A 22223-nucleotide genomic window follows, 5' to 3' on the forward strand; every position below is an offset into this window, starting at 1 on the left:
GCTCAGCTAATGGTCCCACCCATAGCAAGCTGCCGTCCACGGGCGGGAAGCTATAAAGTTCCTACGGCGGCAGCAGCATGCTCTTCAAAGGCCTAATTTTAGACCACTCCAACGAATGCCCCAGGAGTTGCTAGATCGGACTTACAAACTCCAGGTCCCATCCTCTCCGCTTTTCTTAATAAAGGGTTATTGATTTACTAATGGCCTTTGTGTCCGGCTGGAAACAACCCTGTAGAAGAAGAAAGATGTTTACCTAGAGCCCAGTGGCTAACAGCTTGGCAAAACCAAGATCACAGGGGAGCAGGGAGGCAGAAGACAGGCCCTGAACAAATTCAGAGCTTAAGACAAAGGAAGGCGGAAATGCAGGGGAGAAAGAAGAGGCTTTGAGAGGGAAGAGGGGGGCTGTGGAAAATAAAGGTTCCCCTAGGATCCGGATATGAAAGGGCGGGCATACATCACAGAAGTCCTATGTGGATCACGGGGTCCCCTGGGTCTCTGTTAGGAGCTTAGATTTGTCAGAGGAATGGGGTGCAATGAAGGGCTCCGGGCTGGGTGGGAAAGGCCTGCCTTGAGTGTGACCCCAGCTCTCCATTACCTGGCTGTGTAAGCCTCACCCTCGTCACCACACTCTGGGTTCTGGCTCTTCCTCTCCAAAACAAGAGGCCTTTCTTTCTACCAGTCGAGAAGTCCGGGTGTCTGTGGCTGATGTGGCAGCCATCTCCTGGATTTTTTCTCTATCTGGATCACTTGTAGTTTTTCTCTGGTTGGTTCCCTTTCCCCATTCCCTTAAGAAGGCCGGTTCCCAGAGCTGAGAATTAGAACAGGGCCACACTGAAGGGATGGAAGCTGATATGAAGTGACGGGGGTGGACGAGGGTCCTGTATTTGGAGGAGGAGGCAGGCGAAGCAAGAGGAGGCAGAAACCCAGAAGCAAGGGGGAGACAGAAGTCAGGTGGAGAGGCCGCTGGCAGTGCCAAAAGCTCTGGAGAAGTCAGGGTGATGAGGGAGAAGTGGACCAAGGAGGGAAGAACCCAGCGTTACAACCTGAGCTCTGGGCCCAGACTACCCAACTGGCTGTAAAATGCTGCACCTTGAGAAATTACTTTATCTCCTAATTTCCTTATCCTTAAAAAGAAAATGACCGTAGAGCAATGCTATTTATTGTCCTGGGGATCCAATGAGACAGCATATGTAAAGCAATGAGAACAACGCCTGGTACCCAGTCATTACTCAGTAAGTATTAGCCACAAGTACTAAAAAGTCCCTCTGGTCTGGAGGTTGCAAAGTTGCCGTGGGTTTTGTAGAAGTCAAACTTAACAATGTTTGTGGAATGGCGGCGGGCTATATGTAGGTTCTTGAACCTACAAGAACAGTTTGAGGAGCAGGTTAGGAGGAATAGTTTTGTGTCTCTGAAATAAATCAGACAAATAAAAAGGGGAAGAGAAGCGTTTTCAGAAGTATGCTTACCATTCTTATCCCAGTGTGATGGTAATTAGGCCCCACTAACTGCTGATAACTGCCCTTCAGAGAATTGTCTCCCAAGTACTGAATCTAGAAGCGGTTGTGGGTTCCTCTCGGGCCCCTCCTCTATGGCATTCTGTACTTGTATCATAGCCCCAAATGTGTTAGCCCTGGCAAGCCCCCTCTCGGGGTGTGTTGATGGTACCCAGAGATGGCCTACGTGGGCAAACACATTTGACCTTTACTGTTTTCTTTGCCTTTTGGGTCTTTTCTTGCAAATGCTCCCTACCCCTTAACAACAATGCTGCATCACCAATAGGGTGGCTTTGTTGTCACTCTGGAGGTTAAGAGAAAATGTAGGATGTGGCAGGGCCCCAGGTATGACCACAAAGGCTGTGTTCTGCTCAACAACATAGGATGACACTCAGACTAAAGTGTGAGTGGTGTCTCTAGGTGTTGTGCAAAGACAATCTGAATCATAGCCTGCAGTGTCCCTCGAGGGGAGGGGTTCTAAGTCAGGATGAACAAACAAACGACAAACAAGCAAACAAACAAACATACACATGAGAACTGAGAGCAAGTTTCTTGAATTGAAACTTCAGGGGACAAGTTCAGAAAGCATATGGCTAATTGCTCCCAGCTGCGATGTCAGGAGGGCAGTTTCAGCCTTGGGGCAGCTCCTTAGGGCAGAGAGTGAGGATGGGTGGGGTGTGACAGAAAGCCCCGTCCTGCTCAGTCACCAGTGACAGTTCCAGGATCTGGAGGGGCCATCCCCACAGGCTGCCTGGCCAGGGGCTGAGTCAGCAGAAGGCAGTACACTTGGCAGAATGTCAAGGATGGCAGGGACAGGCGATAGCTGAAGGAGCAACGTTTGTGAATGAGCGTGATGAGTTGTTTCTGTGTTTCAACTAAACCCCAGCTCCGCCTCACACAAGTGGAGCAACCAAGTGTGAGGCGCTGAGACAGTTGGAAATGAGAGGGTTGTCTGACCAGCTGTTCAAATCAGTAGCTGCTCTCTAGTGAGAACCGCTAAGGCAGGTATCACTCCATCGTATAAATGATGAGAAAAATGGAAACAGAAGAGCCCTTCTAATATCTCACACTCACTTTTTTTAAATCAGAAAAAAGGTGGATTTTCAGTTTTCTTTTTTGTTTTTCTGATTACAAAAATAATGCGTTGTTTTGTTAAAAAAATAAATCCCTTCACCTTTTTAACCTATTCTCCGACCCCTCTACCATCTGGCAACCATCAGTTTGTTCTCTGTGTCTATGAGTCTGTTTCTGTTTGGTTTGTGCATTTTTTTCTTTAGATTCCACATGTAAGTGAGATCATATGATATTTGTCTTTCTCTGTCTGACTTATTTCACTTAGCATATAATATCCTCTAGGTCCATTCATGTTGTCACAAATGGCAAGATTTCATTCTTTTTATGGCTGAGTAATATTCCATTGTATGCATGTACCACTACTTCTTTACCCATTCGTCTATTGATGGACACTTAACAAGTACAAATTGAGAGTTATACAAAATAGTCTCAGGGGTGTAAAGTACAGCATAGGAAATAGAGTCAATAATATTGTAATAACTATGTGTGGTGTCAGGTGGGTACTAGACTTATCAGGGGATCACTTAATAAGTTATATAAATGTCTAATCACTACGTTGAACACCTGAAACTAATATAACATTGTACGTTCACTGTAATTGAAAAATAAATTTTAAAAAAGAGTGTATACTTCTTCTCTTAAAGTTACAGTGTGTCTCCATGTTTGGAAATGGGGGTAAGCAATGTGTGTGCACAGGAATACATAGGAGCAGGTGAATCATGGGTCTGCCTAGCCCTGTGATGGCCAATATGGAAGCCACTAGAAACATGTGGCTATAAAGCACTTCATAAGTGGCTCATGCAACCAAGAAACTAAGCTTTTCCATTTTCTTTAATTTCAATTAATTCAAATTTTAAAACTTACACTCAATTCTGTTATTAGAAAAAATTGAAGTATGCTTGGAATACCTTGGGTATGCGAATTTGTTTTTTTCAACTGTAAATTATTTCAAGTATAAATACAGCATCAAGTATTTCTGATGAAGAATTGGCTGTCTATATTTCCTTGTTTGAGGAATGGAATATCTGACTTAATTTTTAAAATTCTTAATAGAGTTACTTTATACTACCTTCCCAAAGATGTGGACTGAAGATCAATGATACAATATAAAATTAGGCTGCAAATAATTTAATCTTAGTTTTGATTTGGAAATCACTGATTCGAGCCTCAGTTATCACTGAGTTATAGATGTATGCAGGTTCTGGTCAGCACAGCGTCTTCGTAATGTGACTCTGGCTAATCAGGCTTGTCATAAGAGAATTATAATAAGAATTTGCACTAATGTTTTCTTTCAAAGGAATCCAAGCATTACCTTCTAGTCTTTTCTCCCACCGTCTCCTTCATGCATTTTACATTTTAGCTAAATGGATTGTTCTTTGCCCAATAAACATTAGTTGGATGAATGAGTAGATGTTTATTAAGTTTCTTAAAAGGAAGGAAGTGGGAAACTTACTACCACATCTTGCAAAGGGTTTGATGAGCCAGAATGAAGTCCGAAGTGATATGTTTTAAAGAATAACCCTAGTCCTTCCATTGGAGGCTCTTAAACCTTTTTGCACAAGAGTGCCTCAATCGCTGCCGTCTATGTCAACAGTTCCGCTTTTTACTGGAGAAAATCCTTGGTGTTAAAGAACTGGAGAGGAACCCAGCAAACAAACAAACAGATAAATAAAACTGGCAACAACATAGCGACTGCATAAATCCCAAATGATCAAACACAGGAAAACCTTAACTCCTTAAGACAACACCGAGGTTGCCGTGAGGTCACAGCACCCTTCATTTTGCAAGGGTTATGGCAATCTGGGCAGGGCAGTGGGGGCTTTGCACTGATGCCCAGAATGATGAGGCAACACCGTCTCAGCTGAAGACTGAACAAGCGCGCTCAGTAAACTTCTCCAGTGTGCTGACTGTAGTGTAGGAAAACCAACTTCAGGTAACCTGCCATTATGAATGTAAGAGGTGGCTAACATACAAGCACCTGTAGAAATCAACGTAAGGGAAGGAGAGTCATTTGGTTCAAGAAATGGAGAAAGGACACACAGTGATGGACATGCTTGCTCTCCATCATAAGGTCTTTCCAAACAACCACCAGTGGGCCTCGGACCACATCTTTAGAAACGTGCCCCAAGGCCAGCAGTCCCAAAGGGCTGACTGGGGTTTCCTTATCTACCTGGTAACCTCCAAGCTGGCTGGCCACCACCCTATACACACCAAACCCAATGCAGCAGCCTTACCAATTATACCCACCTTGTCTGCTCCCCCCCTCCCGCTGCCCACCAGTACCAGTCAAAAACCTATGGGGGGAGGAGGACAGTCTATGGGGGGAAAAGTCACTTTCTTCAAAGCAAAACAAACCAAAAGCCCAATAACCTAAAACACAAACAAAGGAAAGCACTTAGGGGTGGATTCTTTGGACTATGTTACAAAGAGGGGTAATGGTTCTTTCTCGTGTACTGATTGACATTCATTGAGCAGCATATAGTTTATTTTAGCTAGAGTTTGTGATGTAGCATCTATATTTAATTCCACAAGCTGTCGGGCAACTTATATATTTACAAACACAATCCCGGAAACAATGTGTTTGCTGGTCACAGCTGCATTTGTAACCTCTCAGGAGCTCCATGCTGTTTGGCACAGCTCAGGGCATTATCATTTCACATTCTGGTCCATGCCAAGGCCCGAATCGGGCAGAGCTTGGGCTAACAGTTCAGGTTCGATGACAGGCTTGGCAGAAAGCCAAGAGCAAGAGTAACATTGCAGACCACGGGCCAGAATGGAGAACCCCCGCCTCAGGTCTGCAGCCGGCACAGGGTGAGCAATGTCTGTGTGATTGGTTTAGGTTTATTGGCTTTGCAGGCCTGAGAGAAACACTTAAACTATCCTCTGTGTATACAGAGGCTCGCTCTGCTGCGGCCTGAGCTGGGGCTTAAGCAGTGGAAGCCAGACTGGTGGGCAGGAGGCTGGGAAAGAGGAAGTTTCCTCTCCAGCTGCCCACTGGGGGCATGAGTGGATCACTACGCCAGCTTCAGGAGGTGGGTTCAGGGAGAGTGGCAGGGCACACCCAGAGGCTGGGCCAACTGCGTGATTCAGGCTATCTTGGTAACAGGAGGACCAACCTGTTGTCCAGAATATATAAAGAAAGAGGTGGTGGTGAGATTCAGAATCACGTAAAGGGGCAAGCAAGTCTGACAGGTCTGTCTCCCTACGACAGGAAGTGGGGGAGCTGAGAGCAGGAGCCTGCAAGGGTGCAAGCGGCTTATCCCTTAGGAGACACTCTGAGACTGGGCAGAAAGTGGGGGATGGGGAACTTGGGCACAGGCTGTGCTGGGTTTGAGGTCTGACGGAAGAGCACTGTAACACAGGGGCACACAAGGAACCAGCAATTGTAAGTTGTCCACCAGCACCCAGATTGGAGGAATATTCTAGACTTATCATTTTAAGACAGTACAGTAAAATATAACTGCCTTCCCATCAGGCTGTGCTGACAGGCCATCTAAACAGGAGCCACACAGCTTCCTCCAAAGTAGAGGCTTACACGTCCTTATCCAAGCCAGGAAAATGATTTTAGGCAAGTCCTACCTTTACACTCTAAGATTCTAGACTTTTCATCAATCCGTGGTAATTTTTTAATGAGAGTGACTTAGAGGAATCTAGGATAACCTCCTGTGACGACAGCACCCTTATGAGAGAAAAGCCCCTGGATCTTAGGTTTATAGGTCATTTAGAGTACAAAGGACTTTCTTGGGAGAACATTATTGGCTTCTCTGTTCTTGCGTTTTCTCCTCTGTGAAATGGGAATAACTCAATTTCATGGGGTTTTACAAGAATTAAATGTGTCAGTGAATGGAACGTTTTTGGACCAGTGTCTGGCAGATAGTAACTGATACCTAAACCTGATTGGCAATGACGATGATGGTAACTCTGGAATTCACGGGATCTGGCTTATGGACATTTCAATTTACCACTGACATGCATGAAATAAATAGAGGCAGAATGAACTCTGGACGAAGTATTGAGAGACGCAGGTTCAAGTCCTGGTTTGGCCCCAAATCAGTGGCGTGACCTTGAATAACTCACTGCGCTTCGGTGGCCCTTCGTTTTCTCATCTATCGTACAGCGTGAAGGGGATTCCATTACCGGAGAGTCGTAGCAAAATCTCCTTAAGGGGTTTTCAAAATATTCCAAAATACAAAAATATATCCCAACCCGAGATATCAGTTACTGCTCTCCTTGTCGCCATACGCCTCCCCTCCATACACACACTCCAGGCTGCTGACCTCTGCTGGGCCAGGCAATCTCTGGGACGTCAGCCCTTCCCCCCAGTTCCATGACATGACAAGTACAAATTAATCACAGACCAGAGGCTGTAGGAGCACAAAGTAATCAAGTAATCAACACAGAGCCTCGCTTTGGAAGGTTTCTTGGAGAAAATGAGCCAGAAAGACATGAGAGACGTATATAGACTCACAGGGAGGAAACAGATGGAAGTGAGTACAAAGGTGAGGCCCATCGCCAGACAATCTGGGGTCAAGTGTCGGGGGTCACAGGCTAAAGGCACAAGGGCCCTGGCCTGCCCACCTCTGCAGTCATTAGCTATGGAGGAACATGGGACGAGGACCAGTGAGGCCACTCCGAGTGACCTATAGGGACCCCCCCAAAGGCTAACGAGGACACATTTTTCATCAGAGAACTGGACCTTCTCAGGCTACAGCTTTCTCACCTGTAAACAACAATGACAACAAAACAAACCCCATACTGGATGAGGTGGTGCCGAGGGACTCCTTTGGGATTCTTTGTGGCTCTAATAGCGTATGTTGAAGCATTGGAAGAAAGCATAGCCGACACACACACAGCACTCAGCACGGGTCAGGTGCTTCTTAGGGCCTTTACCAACATTAAGTCAATCTTCACAGCCCTACGAGGAGGCACTAGTATGATGAGCCCTATTTTTAACAGACGGGAAGCTGAGGCAAGAGAGGTGACGCCAACGTGAGAAGCCAGGCATTCTGGCTCGGTGGTCTGTGCGGGTGACCGCTGCCCAGGGAGCAGCTGGTGGGGGTCTCAGTGCCTCAGAGGAAGGCAGATCGGTTATCAGGCCATGAGGAGCTGCCGGGCTTCCTTAAGGAAGGAGTGTTACGGAAATGTTTTGGAGAATAGTTCATCTGTATGGAGATCGGGTTTTAAAGACTCTGAAATGTGCAACTTTCCATTTAGAGGTTCCACTTGATTGGCAGTGCCCTCTTTCTCTTTGCTGGAGACCCGTGTGACCTCAAGGGAAGCTCTGGGGCAGCGGGGCCTCCCTGGTCTGCACACTGTGACCTGGACTTGATCACGCAAGGCTCTGGGCAAGCCTGTCAGTTAGTTTGTCTCGCCAAGAAAAGTGCCAAGGACGCCCGGCTGGCAAGTATGAGGACTCTGCAACTGACAGATGAGTCTGTCCTTGATGAGTGAAGGGCTGGTTATCACATAGCAGGAACCTATAAATATGGCGCCCTGAGGGGATGGAGCCTACAAGGTCTCATAAGAGAAGAGGGAGGGAGGGAAGGAAGGAGAGGGGGAGGGGGAGAGGGAGAGGGAGAGGGAGAGGGAGAAACACACATATATACCATTCTTTTAAGCTCATTCCAGGATCCTCAAGTCCTATGTTGTGTTCCAGCCCGATATGGGCAAATGCCAGGTTTGTTTCATTCATCAGATTTTCTGCCATCAAGCAGTACAGCCCTCAATGCATAGAAATGGCTTAATACCTGACTGGCTAACAGGCAGAGGTGAGTGAGGCTGAAGAGAACTGCATGATGGATCTTGGAGTCAGAATATTCGAGTTTCATTTCTGTTTCCTTGTGGAGCTGCCTCCAGCCAGCCCCTTCACCTCTCCCAGCCTCTCCTCTTAAAGGCCTCAGATGAATGTAAGGACATTCAGTAAATAGGAATTATGATTAGTGCTCACCTGTGCGCAAATTATCATTAGTATTGTTAACTTAATGCAAGGACAGTATCCATGTGCCTCACCTATTCTAAGTCGTTTCCTGACTAGCAGTGGGGAAAAGCAGCCACTAGCTTGCCAGTCCACGCCAGTTCTGGGGGTGGAGCCGAAGGTCGTATCACAGAGCCCGGAGGGGAGAGTGGCAGTTGGGGTGTCACACTGCCTGGGGTCACATGGGGGAATCAGGGGCCATGCGGAAGCTCTCTCAAGTCCAGCCTGGGGCTCACTGTCGGGTTGGCCCCTCTGTTGAGGCTGCAGGTCACCCCAACACGATGGGAGAATGGCACTCGTTGATCTTGTACCCTTGCCCTGTTGGAAACTTCACCCCGGAATATCCTGTCATTTCTCCTGTCCACCCTCCCTTTCTAGTCAAAATAGGAGGTTTTGCATCAAATTGTTATGAGGACTAGAACAAATAACACTTTCTGTGAGTTTTTACCATGGACGCCCTCAGATTTATTCAGGAAAACATCTCCTCAATAGAGTTGGCCAATTAACCACTCAAATGGCTTGAAAACTTATTTAATGTCACTGCCTAATCATTTTATTAAATGTCACTGCTCCAATAGGCAGGAATTTCTGCTTTATACTTCACTTCTCTTATGCTTCACTCCCTTTCTGAAACTCACAGCTTCCTCTCCCAAGAGACTGAAATCTCGATGCCTCTTCCGTTACATTTGTGGCCCTTGTGTTCACATAGGATTATGGAATTTGGCCATTGGCAGGATCACAGAGCTCATCTTACCTCTTAATGCATTTTCCTGACGACCAAGGGGAGGCTCCCAGAGGGAAGTGACTGGCTCCCAAGGCACCGGCTCGTAAGTGGCAAAGCCCTCACGTTTTCATAGCTATAAATCAAGTCAGTGGTGCAGTGAGGTGTAAATAGTATAGGATCTAGAGTGGGTAGACCACTGAAATACATGACCTTGTGCCATTCACGTATCCATTCCTAGCTTCAGTATTCCCATCCATTAAAAGGGGAACATAAGATCTGGGAGATAAAGATTGAGTTTATTATCCATGCTTCATAAGCAGGCACTTCCAGACAAATACTAAATGATTTATGATAATTGTTAACATCATTAACAATTTTGTTAATTATAATAATACTTTCACACCTATTTATCCTTTTCTTCTGGCCTCTAACAATAGCTTAGCCATATTCTTAACTCCTCCAACATACAACCCCTGCATTGCCACAGTTTTCAAGAGGAAACTCTACTTCTGTCTGACTTGTCACGATTTAGTAGACGAGCAGCTGATGCCCCAAACCCTAGCGGCTCTATCTACTGACACATCCTAGTATCAGTGGAGATTGAGACCAACAGGAAGACACAAAAGAGTGCCCAGAACTCCTCAGTGGGGTGATAATCTCAGGGTGGTGAAGACAGATTTCTTATAAGCGCCCCTATTTTGAAGACTGTGCTGGCTACTTCTCATGTGACTTCATCTATATAGGACGTTTTCTCTCTGTAACCCATTGAATTCGTAGTTTCGTGAACAGATTTGAGCTAATGTACTCACAAAGTAAAACCCATGGCTTCTTTTACTTGTACCTTGGGTCCAAAGCTAATTTATTATTTCGGTAGGTGTAAAACGCTGCCTTAAGTATGGTTAAGTAAATGCAATTATTTGGCTTTTGCAAGTTATAACTTTTTCATCAAAGAGCTAGGCTTCACTATTACTTTACTCTACTCACAGGTGACATGGAGGTTTAGTTACACAGTCAGCTTTGGGACAAAAAGGACACCTAGGAGTGTCACGAGGAAGGTGCTAAATATAACCTGTTGAATATTAATTAGCGATACCACCAGACGCCATGAGACTTCCACCAGTTAAAATTTGCTTGACAAGTCGCTGTTATAAAATTTCTGGTGATGTGATTTGTGGAGCATAAACAGGAAATGGCCAAAAACTGTCCCCCTTAAGGAGCCTAATGTTTATACAACTGTCAATGCAGCAATTATTTTGTCTTTTTTTTTTTTAAGTTAATGGAACATATCCTAGGGCTTTCTTTAAAAAAGAAAATTTTGAAACTTGTTTAAAACTCCTCTTTCTTAAAAAGAGATTTTTTTAGTTAAAACAACTTGCGATCCTGAGGAGAGCCAATGAAGCGGAAACCATGTGACCCAAGGCCAAGTTTTTCAGAGGCGCAGTCAGCCCGGAATCCGGGCGCTCTCGCTGTGCTCAGCAGACTGGGCCCGACAATCAAAACCATTTGATTCTAAAGCTGATACTCCTAAAACCAGGCAGGTTCCAGCACAATGAGAGCTCTGAAAAAGTATAATTACAAACAAAGCATGACAAGCAGCTACATTGACTTAACAGCGGTCGCTTCTCTCCAAGAGCACACAGCATTTCACATACGCTCTCGCCTGCCGTTAGAAAACCCTTGTTTCATAGGTGAGGTGGCGGCCACCACCCCTGTATTACAGCACAGGGCACCAAGAGGTACAGTGGCTGGACCAAGGCCACACGGGTGCCTGGCTCACAAGGATCCCTCGATGAAATGCATGCAATGGATGCATCACGTAGTTTTGAGGACCAGTGGCGTGAGAGTGTTAGAATTATAAAACAAAGCCTTGGCCTCTGACCCAGAGAGCTCCGAAGTCCAGGTGGGGGGTATGGAAATGGTCACATTTAGGGGAGGCGATCAGCATCACTTCTGCTCGAGAAACTGCCATGCTGGCTTTTTCCCCCGCAGAGGGTAGCAGGTAGGCTTCCCGCTGCACGGAGAACCCTCACCAGGCAAGGCCTTGCACAGGATGGGGGAGGGGTACCCTTATCTTTCAGGTCTCTGTGTAACAAATTACCGCAAACTTAGTGGCACGAAACAATAAACAACAACTGTACTATCCTGCAGCTTTTGCGGGGCAGTTCCAGGTGTGGGTTTCCGGGGTCCCCTGCTCAGGGTCTCACCAGACTGACATCAAGGTATCAGCCAAGGGGTCACTTCTCAGCTGGGGCTCAGGGTTCCCATCCAGGTTCCTGTGGTTATTGGTGAATTCATTTCCTTGGGCTCTATGACTGAAATTCCCATATCCTTATTGCTATTGACTGGGAATTACTCCCCACTCCTAGAGGCCGCCCAACCCCTTGCGGCTGGCTCCCATCGGCTGTTCAGAGAAATGGCGGTGTGCTTCCTCCCAGGCCAGCAGGAGCTTGTCTCTGACGCATCAACCACTTGTAAAGGTTCACTGGAGTAGGTCAGGCCCACCCAGGATACATCCCCGTTGTATTGGGTCGTCGGGAAAGTCATGTCGTATTTTTCTGTGTTTTTCAACGCAAAAATGAGTCATGACTTTCCCAACGACCCAATATGAACTCCAAGTCAACTGACTAGCGAGGTGACCATGGGAGTGGTGTCCTATCATAGCGTGAAGTCCTGTCCACACTTAAGATGAGGGGATTGTACAGGGCACACAGAGGAAGGCAAGGGAAACCCGGGGCCACTTTAGAATCCTGCCTTTGAGCGTGTCCTCACCATGTCCGTGCACATTCTCCTAGCTGGGTTTGCAGCCACGGCCTGCTGTGTCAAACAGCCCCAGTCTCTAAAATAAACATGCCTCCCTCCCCTCCATAAACAACGCCTTTAAAAACAGAAACAATATTTTAGGAAGGAATTAATCACGAACGGTGGAGTTTCTGATAATGTCCCGAGCATTTGCTTCCATGTTATCAATGCTTAGCATGGCGTCTGGCACTTAATTCTCAATTTATGTTTCTCGATAGATGAATGTGTGAATGATTAAATGAGAAATATTTTGGGCATCCTCATCAGATTATATCCCATTAAAAAAAAAAAAGCCTATCCCCATGTGCAAGGCTGATTTCTCCTTTTAGTTTATATCGCTTTTCCCTCTGATTTAAAAGTGACGCAGGCTTATTATATAGAACACTTGGAGATTTTTCTTCCTTCTACAGTTTTACTTTTTATATCTAACTTTTTAAATCCATCTAGAACTAATTTCCTAACATGATGTATAAAATAGTCCATCCCCTAACCAATTAGTCTGTAATGCTTTTTAAAATATATAAGTTCTTATGTATAACAGGCTCTGTTTTGGAGCTATCTGTTCGACATCATTGATCTGCCCATTTAATTTGTGTGCCAGTATTTCATATTTTAATTATTAGAATATTATATCTTTTAAGATCCAGTAGGGCGGTGTTGCCTCATTATTTTTCTTTCAGCCCCTCTCAACCAGTCCATTGAGTGAGGGTCTGTCTTGCTGCCCACTCTAGCTCTTGGGCAGCACAGCTTTTTTGGCAAGGTCTGGACATAGAGCCAGATCTAGGGTCACCTTCTGTCTCTGCATCTTCCTAGCTCAGCTCCTCTGAGCACCAATGACATGTAAACCTATACTAATAATGCCTATATAATAACAAACTAACTGTGAGAGTTAACTGGAGCAGCTTGTAAGAATCACCCAGCATAGTAGGTGGTCAACACCTCCTGGCTGGAGTGGAAGAGTGACTCTGAAAGTCCATGCACTCATGCTTGTATGCCTCCATCCTTATAAGCAGGGACTGCAACCCTTTTGAGAGTGTCCTGTACAAATGCTGAGGCTCGGGACCTCTCAGGCTCAGGCCAGACTTTAGGCTGGGAGTATTCAGGGTTTATATACTTGGCCCCAGCCTGTGGGCAGCCACTTCAGGGTTTGCATTGGTCCAAGGCACATCTGGTGGTTTTGTTAAACTGGGGCCATCCCAGAGTGTGCTGGGGGACTCTGGAAGGGGGCATGGACCAAATGCCAAGGCCCACTTTGCCTGCCCTTACAGGACTCTGGAAGTGCCAGGGAGTTATCTCCCCTTGCTTCATCCCCAGAGAGCCTATCTCTGGGGTTTGAAAGCCAAAGGAAGTCTTCAAAGCCTACAATTACAGGTGCCATGGGCTGGAGGTCATTCTAGCATGCTGAAGTGGTGCTGGTGAGGTGAGATGGGCGAGACTCGCACAGCATGTGCTGGAAATTAAAGACTGAAGAAATGAATGCAACTGTAAGAACCCCCACAGTAGTGAACCAGCCCCCCCTGCATCTGCCCAGAGGTTGATAAAGGTGACTGGTTATCCTCAGACCAAGTGCAGACACTGGAAATCAAAGGCCTGTGATAAGTCACAAGGAAGCCAAGGTTTCTGAAAATCAAGGTCACCTTTCCTGGCACCTTCCCTTCTACTAAGAGAAGACAGGGCATGCACGCATTCATTCCTTCGAGCAGGGTCTCTGAAGGCCTGCTGTGTACCCTCAGGAGCTAGGATAGAAGGAAACAGCCCCGCCCTCGGGGAGCTTTCAGGTTCCAAGGCGGGGAGAGGGACACCGTAACAGGTATCCTTGTATGCGCGTGTCTGCTCCCTGATGATGGTGTTAGGGCAATTGGGTTTCTTGTTCTGACTCCATCCCTGCAGGGCCTGCTGCAAAATAAGGATCAGATGTTCAAAGCCTCTGTATTTTCACTAAGAGAAACCTAAACCCAGAGAAGGAAGGTGATTTGCACAAGTTCCCGCAGCTTCATAGCCGTGATGGAATGTCACTGCTTCTCTCTGCCTTATGACTTGCTCTTCCCCGTAACATCAGGTTTCTAGGGGCAGCACACAGTCTCTGAGGCTATTATTGAAACATTGCAAACATTTCTGAGAGGAAGGCAGAAGCGAATGATGTGGAATCAACGTTGGAAACACGGAAGCAACAGACTAATAAAGGCTAAGAATCAGACCACCTGAGTTCAAAATTCTGCTTTCTTCCCATAGAAGCTACTGGAGCTTAAGCAAACTTTCTTCTAAATCTCTCTAAACCCCATCGTCTCATCTGCAAAATGATGAGAGTGGTGTTTCCTAGAGGATTACTGTAACACGAAATGAAATACACGTCCACACTTAGCTCCACGCCTAAATGGAGATGCGTTGCTAGGAGGAAGGATGGCTAGAACGGGCCCAGCCCAGTGCTGTTTGATGCTCACAGGCCCATGGGGTAAGATCAGGGTGTTCGACTGACACGTCCGTGTGTACTTTTCTAGGTCCAGGGGCCCTGAAGGAGCGGCACAGAGCGGGAGAGTGTGGTGAGAGAATGAAGAAACCAACCGGCCGGGAGAAGCATGAGGTGGCAGTGTGGCACTCGGTTTAGAGGGCTGCGGCCGGCAGCAGCCCCATGGGCAACCCTGCTGGCACTGGGCCTCCCCGGTTGGGTGCTGGCTGTCTCGGCCACGGCTGTCGCTGTGGTCCCAGAGCAGCATGCCTCCTCGGCCGGCCAGACGCCCCTGGACTGGCTGCTCACCGACCGGGGCCCCTTCCACCGCGCGCAGGAGTACGCGGACTTCGTGGAGCGGTACCGCCAGGGTTTCACCACCAGGTACAGGATCTACAGGTGAGTGGGGACGGGGACTCCCCCCCTCCCGACTGAGACCGGGGTCTCCCCCAGAACCCAACCTGGGCAGGCCCGCCGGTGTGCCGCTCAGCCAGCTGGCACGCGGCCGACTGAACGGGGGGTGAGAGCTGGAGGAGAGGCCGGCAGGGAAAATAAGCCTGCCATGATGGTGTTTAAAAAAAGAAAGAAGAAAACACATCCAAGCTGGAAAACCTGCTGATGCCTCCTGGGGGAACTTAGCAAAAGGGTTTCTATTTATAGGCTGTGCTGCTTATAAATTGAGGACAAATCAGGAGGCACGGAGTCAGCGTGGGGCCGGTGCTGCGGCAGGAGGTTAGAGGCAAATGCTGGGGCCGGGTTTTAACTAATGGGTTAGATACGTTTATGAGTTGTAATTACCTAGACATGCAAATGAAGGCAAGATAGCTCCAGCCCCTCCTTCTGAGGACTGGGGAGCCCTGCGGGGGTCAGCAACTCGCCTGCCCTCACCCTTGTCGTCACCGCAACCTCAGCTGGCCTTGCCCTTGGAAACGGGCTGCGCCTTCCTAGCCCCTTAAGCCCGACCTCAGGAGCCTCAGAGCTAGCAGGAAGTCAAGCACGAGACCCTCCGGTCCACCTGAGAGGGACAATACAGGGACATACTCCTCACTGCCGGACCAGCACTTCCAAAGCAGAAGGTGCCTCGAAACCCTCACCTCAGGGCTCCCATGAGCATGTCCCCAAATTCAAACTTCCCCTTCACCCCTCTGTCCACTTGTCCTCTTGTCATCACATCCTTTGCGACCTCACCTTGCCCTCATCTTCAGACAGCCCTGAGAGCGTCCCTGAATTTTGTTCTTTTACCAAAGACACTGGTTTTCCAATGACAAATTAGTTTGTAATGTAAACAACGAGAGAGGCTATGAAAAAGCACAAAGAAAAACACAACCAGAAAATCACCTATTCTTTTAGCATCTAGAGGTTGCTATCGTTAACCATTGGCACATGCATTTCTAATCATATGAACATACTAAAGTTTTTGGCCATCTTGCTAGATCGAGCCCTGTACGTGCCTCATGTACATTAACTCATTTAATCCTCGTAACAACCGTATGTTGAAAACAATTATTCTCCCTGTTTACAGATGAGGACATGGAGGTCCAGAGGAGTTAAGAAACTTGCTGAAGGGCACACAGCTAGTAAATGGGGGAGCTGGGATTAACTCCCAAGTAGTCAGACCCCCAGAGTCTGGGTTCTTAAAATGTATTTAGAGACATTTTTTTCTATTTCTGAGAGTTTTTTAAAAATTTTTTCATTTAACTCCTGAAGGAACCACACCATCTGTTGAGGTTAGGATGGGGTCTCACTAATCAGGTTTTGAGGTTTTGAGCACTGAAAGAGTCCCAAATGGCAAGCGCAGCCATTTACAGAGGCCATTCTCCTGGTCCACGAGTCCCACAGGCAGATGCAGACCAAGGGATGAGGTCAGGTATCTGGGGGGCTGGTACTTGATGGGTGCAGAGGTATACAGAAACAAAGCCCTGCCTGCAGGAGTGGCCTGGCCAGCTTCCCTGTCAGGCCATGTCTCTTCTGCCGTGCTGAGATCCTGTCTGGTCTCGGGAGGGACTGCAGTGCACCCTCCCTGCTTCTGTGGCTCTGGTCCTTGCCATCCCCCAAAGACTACAGTGGAAATTCACACAGTGCCACTGAGGCAGAGTGTGGCCAACTCAGGCTGGGAGTGGCTGACTTAACACCTGCTCAGGTAGAAGCAGATGAATGGAAGAAGTTAACTGGACTTTCAGGAAATATATAAGAATCTAGACATATGCCCCCTGCAAATTCTCTACAAGGTAAATTCAAGTGATGCTTCTCTTTATCAAGGAATTATATTTCCATTCCTCGGGAGGCCGAGGGGGTGGGTAAGGAGGGAGAGAGAGAGAGACCACCCTTGAATGTGTTTAAGGAGCAAATTCCTCCAATCCACGAAAACAAGATTTAATTTACCTTAGACTTTTCAGTTTGCCCCAAATCTTTCAGAAGCACTATTATTACCAAAACTATATTTTTTAAAAAGTATATTGGAACTGAAATGTCAGGCTGGGAATCACAACACCACTATCCACTTCAAAGGGCTATAGGAACTAAAGGGAATAAACCATCAGTTTCCTTCTCCCCTCAACAGATTTTTCTCCTCGTCAAGCCCCAGCTCTAAGCCTGGCAGCCACTGAGTGCCTGGGCGGCAGCCCTGAACTGGCCCATGGGGAGTGTCTGTAATCACTTCTGCACCATCAACCATTCTATCAGTCAGTAATGGTTTTCTGATCATTTAATGTGACAAGCTCTTACACTGTGCCATTCTGTTTCTCTGGGGTCAGTTATTGCACATGAACCTGTACTTGGGGAAACAGTAACCAGTCATTCTGACAGGAATGCAGCATTTTGATTTGTGACTCTTTGGTGGGGCAACGAGAGAATGGTCACACACGACTGCTCCAGGAGCATTCTGGGAGTTTTGCCTGTAGTTATTAAGCAAAATGGTGGCTCCGTGGATACTTGTTGCAGGGCTCTCTATTATCCCTATGGCAATTCAGTCTTATCCCTTCCCCTTTTGTTTCTAGTGGCAACTCCCTCTGGTAAATTATAGACCTTGCTTACTCTGAGTACAGTGGGTCACAGAAAACTGGTCAAATATACACTAAAGGTCATCCCCAGTGACCAGAAGGGCATTTTATCCAGAAGGGTAGAGAGAGAAAAAGCTTATAGAGAATATCAGAAATGTTCTGTGGTAAAATGTTGGGTCTCGATCAGAATTAGCCTTTCATTCGATTTTTTAAGAAAGCTTTTGGTACACAGAAATCAAATGGTATCCATGTGTGCTTTCCACATAAGAAAGGAGATGAACTGTGATGGGGGAAGAATAAAACTTGCGAACGGGGTTAGACTATTTGGTACAGAATCACATGAAGCTCTCACAGCAGGAGAGAGACCTTCCTTTTCCTCTAGCTACATGAACAGATCACGAGATTACACTACAAGGTTCTAATATTAAGCTCCAAATCCCACCCATTCTTGTTTGGATATCAGTGTGTGCTCTTGCTTTGAGGGGATGGCTGGCCATTCTAGAAGAGCTCTGGGCCTCTCTAACTCTGGGCCCCCGAGGACTATGGTTCTCTCCATCTCACGTGTGTATTCACGTAGGCATAGGTGCTTCAGAGTAAAGGCTCTGCAGCCGGGTGACCTGGGTTCTAAGCCTGGAATTGCGGCTTACTAGCTGTATAATGTTGGGCAAACTATTTCATTTCTTTGTTCCCCAATTTCCTTATTTGCAAAATCAGGACAATAATAGAGTCCATCTAATGAATTAATGGGAAAATTAAATTAGTGAACTGATGTAAAGCACTTAGAACAGTGCTTAATTCATACTACCTATCATTATTAGATTGTCCTCAACAAATGTTAGCCAGTGCAAGAACAGTAATGAGATGAGAGCCATGGGCTCTATCTTTGTGATAATGTCTGTTGGCTGGCTTAGCATCCACCAACCTATACAAGAAGGAAAAAAAAATATTCTCTTTCTATCCATTTTAAAGCATATTGACCTTTACCCTTCAATCTATCTCTCTGCTTTGAGAGGAACCCAGCTGCAAAACGAATGCATCTTCCCTGGGCACAGTCTCACTGGTCTCGTGGGCTTACCTGAGGGAGCAAGATGGCTTCCGGCATGTTTTAGAGTTACCACAGGTAAAGATCCTTCTCCTAAAGTCAGGGATTGCCAACTGAGCAGGTCTTCCTTAGAATGTCCTACAGAGGCCACTTACTGCCAGCTCCCTGGTCCCAGGGATGAAATGCACAATCTCAAGATGGTGCCATTATGAGAAGAGAGACAATCTGTACCCTTATTAAGCCTTCCTAAATAACAGGCTGGGCGTGGCTATCTCGCCCAATTTTTGGCAAGCTTTTAAATTCCATTAACCAACCTCTCAGCATGTCCTCAGCCCTGTCAGATGAAGTAAGCAATCAGGCCACTTCTCAAACACGTCTTTTAACAGGCTAGTGATAAGAGCTATAAGTGCAGGTATCCCATCTCCAGTTCCATTTGGGACACCCAACCCCCCTCCCTTGCTTCACTCCATAGCCCCCACTATAATAAACACTTAGGTGATCAACCTCTCACAACAGCCCTGTGAGGCAGATGGGGGCTATTAGGGTCCAAGGCAACCAGATGGACTTGTTCAAGGTCAGACAGGTAGCAAGTCACAGCCAGAAATAGCACTCGGGGATACTGACTTGAAGTCGCCTGCTCATTACTCTAGTCCACGCCACTTCCCTTTGACTGGTAAGTGCATCTTCATCATAACACACAACCTAATCAGGCACCTAAATTGAGCTGATGCAAATGTAAATATGGTTTCTCGAAACACTCTAGCAGTAATGTTCCATTCTCTCTTTGCTACAAATCAAAGTAATGAGCAGTCTGGTTTTTTTTTTTTATTATTTCTTTTTGTATTAAGGCTTTAATAGAGAGATAATCATGGGATTGGAAAAAATCCAAGCCACTATGATGAAACACTTAAAACTTGGAAAGAATAAATTAAAATTAAGAGAAAGTTAGGAATCATAAGGAACAATGAGTATACCACTGTGGTTGGGAGGAAAGCAACACTAGGTCTAGTTCCAGATTGTTGACCTCCATTAGCACCCTCATTTGTAGCTGCCTCTATTTTAGAAAGGAAGGGTTGGGGGTGAGGGGATGGGATACATTAGAAGTCTTTTGGGAGCTTGTAAAAATTACAGACCCTCAGGCCTCACCAGACCTACAGAATTGGGACCTGCATTTCCACAAGAGCCCCAGACGAACAGCATGCATGGCATTAAAGCTTGAGAAGTATTATAGTTGATCCCTCTAAGCTTGGGAGATGAAGAGGAGGGCAGGAATGACCAGGGTAGAGAAGGAAGAAAGCAGCATCTCCCATGATGCACTTCAGGCCATGCGTACATTTACGGAAGATGTTACCATTGAAATAGAATCGCAATCAAGCGAGGTTAAATTTAGGAGTTATTAGTGCCAAGGCACATGAACTCATAAGAACAGATCCAGCAGCTGGGAGAAAAATGTTAAAGCAGTAAAGGCTGGAGGGCCTAGAACCAGCCTGTGGGTGCCTCCCAGGAGATGGAGAGGTGAGGAAGCGGAGAGAAGCTGTGGACGCATTCACAGGAGGAACCCCAGAGCTGATTTAGCATCCCAACCACTTCTCATGGACTAACAAACACTGATTTGGATAAACAGCAAACCCTGGGAGAGGAACCATCTCCAATTAAGATCACAATCCATGTAAATAGACAGCAACCAAAGGCAACCTCAGTCAGCCTGGGTAAATCCCAGTGCCTTCCTAGGCATTCATGATAGCTATGGGGTGGGGAAAAGTTGTTATCACACAGCTGCAGAGGACCACAAGGGGAGCCGTGGTCCTCAGGCCTCTGGGACAGGCGGGGAAGGAGGGGGCGCTCCTGGAGAAACAGCTGTCACCTTTGTAAACTGGTTGATCTCTGAATTCCTCCCTGGGCTTATATTTTGACAACAAGGGAGGTTGTTGGGAGGTTGTTGGGACGGAAGGAGGGAATGGCATTGTGCATAAACTAGCAAAACAAATGAGGGCAAAGTGAGAGGCAATGTGGCAATGATTAGCCTGCAGTTCTGGTCACAGGAACCATTTCTCAGTCCGCAAAGGTGACAAGGTGAGGAGGGGCAGAATAAGGTGGTTAGAATTTGCTGTAATCAAGAGTTCAGTGCTGGCTAAGTGTTCGGTACCTTTGACATACAACATGGAATCTAGACTACAGACACAGCATAAGGACTTCATCCAAGGAATTTCATTCCAGAAGTGTTGGATGCTGAGCCTTTCACATCCTTGTCCTTGTGCAGAGTCCCACCCCCATCTCTGACATGGGAAACACCACATAGTGCAACAGACCTACAGGAAGCTCCCGCAATGTACGAAGAACTGAATGGGAAAGAGTCCTGCTCTCCTGGAGCAAGGAGAAATAGCAAGTAACAAGCATCTACAGTTCAAGGGTCTACAAAGAACAATATTCAATCAGCATTTTGGAGAGCCGACTCTGTGCTTGTGCTTCTACGAGATTCTCATAATAAACGATGGACAAGGAGGATACAGGTTTTGATCTGATGGAACTTACAGATCTGTCCATTTGGAGAACGTGCTAGGTCACTCAGCAAAGAAAGGTCAAAGAAAGCTGGAATAAAAGGTGACACACAGGCTAAACTCAGGTGGGCGAGTGGAAAGTCTCTGGGTGCAGAGCTCGGGGAATGGTGTGGCAGACCCAGGAGCAGTAGAACCAAAGTCATGGGAGCACAGGTGTGACTTAGCAACTGGGCAGCCAGTCCTGTGTGTCTAATGTCAATGTCAAGATGCACGTGACTGTGTTCCTCTTCCCCTGCTCAGCCCCACTGTGTTATTTCCACCATATCTTGTCCCTCCAAAATGCCAAAAAGCTCTTGGGGACACTGATTTCTTCCAGGGTGCAATTTCCAAAAGCTCCCCTGGAGGCGCATGTCATTTCTCTGCATGAGGGGTGAGTAAAATGAAGTAAAAGTAACTGCATGTCTGAAGAAGGTAGGACCAAAGGCTATCCCTTTCCTTTCTACCTTGGAAAAATGAAGTGTGAATATTCTCCTGCTGAGGACATGGTAGGCGGTGACTTAAGGTCCTATAAACCCATTGGCTCAACTGAAAGCCAACATCATTTATGTTGAAAAGATCGAATTCAGGGTCAACTTACCGCACCTTGTAGTCGCTCACTTGGTCCTCTCACGGGACTTTATCGAGCCTTTCCTTTGCGCAAAGCATTCTGGGTAGCGTAGCAGGCTACAAGAGATACAGAAATTGGTTTGACTGATTTCTGGAAGCTCAGCAGTCTAGCTGGAGTGACAACACACACATCAGAAAACATTGAAATGTAGCATGGCAAGCGCTGCGGAAAAGAAGACACTTAGTACTCATTTCCAACGGCCGATGGATAGATTTGGCCCTCGAATGCCAGGTCAGAGTGAATTCTCAGGATGCCAGCCCCAGGTTCCCCCAGGACACAATGACTCTTGGCCCAAATTTCCCCATGTCTTTTGGGGCTATACCCAGGTTATCCACCCTGGCTGGAAATAAGATTGCAAAGGTGGTGTGTGAAAAATAAATGGAAAAAACCAAAAATGTGCATGAAATGAAGGGAGAATCCAGGATGGCCAAGGGGAGAAGGTAAGATTGGTTTTCTTTTCAATGAGGTTTAGTAGACAGATATTGAGTCAATCAGGCAGGGAAAAAG

General features: G+C 46.6%; 1 protein-coding gene across 2 annotated transcripts in view; it reads left to right on the forward strand.

Annotated features, from left to right (window-relative positions):
- BRINP2 (BMP/retinoic acid inducible neural specific 2) overlaps positions 1-22223 on the forward strand; it is a 101354-nt gene that overhangs the window by 27622 nt on the left and 51509 nt on the right. Inside the window, exons 2-3 of one of the 2 annotated variants that reach the window (XM_019646387.1) lie at positions 9251-9368; positions 14563-14909. In XM_019646387.1, the coding sequence (XP_019501932.1) occupies positions 14641-14909 (269 nt within the window). In that variant the 5' untranslated portion in view covers positions 9251-9368; positions 14563-14640. The remainder of the gene's footprint in view (positions 1-9250; positions 9369-14562; positions 14910-22223) is intronic. The other variant, XM_019646379.1, reaches the window with a different exon arrangement.

The sequence above is a fragment of the Hipposideros armiger genome, unplaced genomic scaffold (assembly GCF_001890085.2).
Source record: "Hipposideros armiger isolate ML-2016 unplaced genomic scaffold, ASM189008v1 scaffold_6, whole genome shotgun sequence".
Lineage (NCBI taxonomy): Eukaryota > Metazoa > Chordata > Mammalia > Chiroptera > Hipposideridae > Hipposideros > Hipposideros armiger.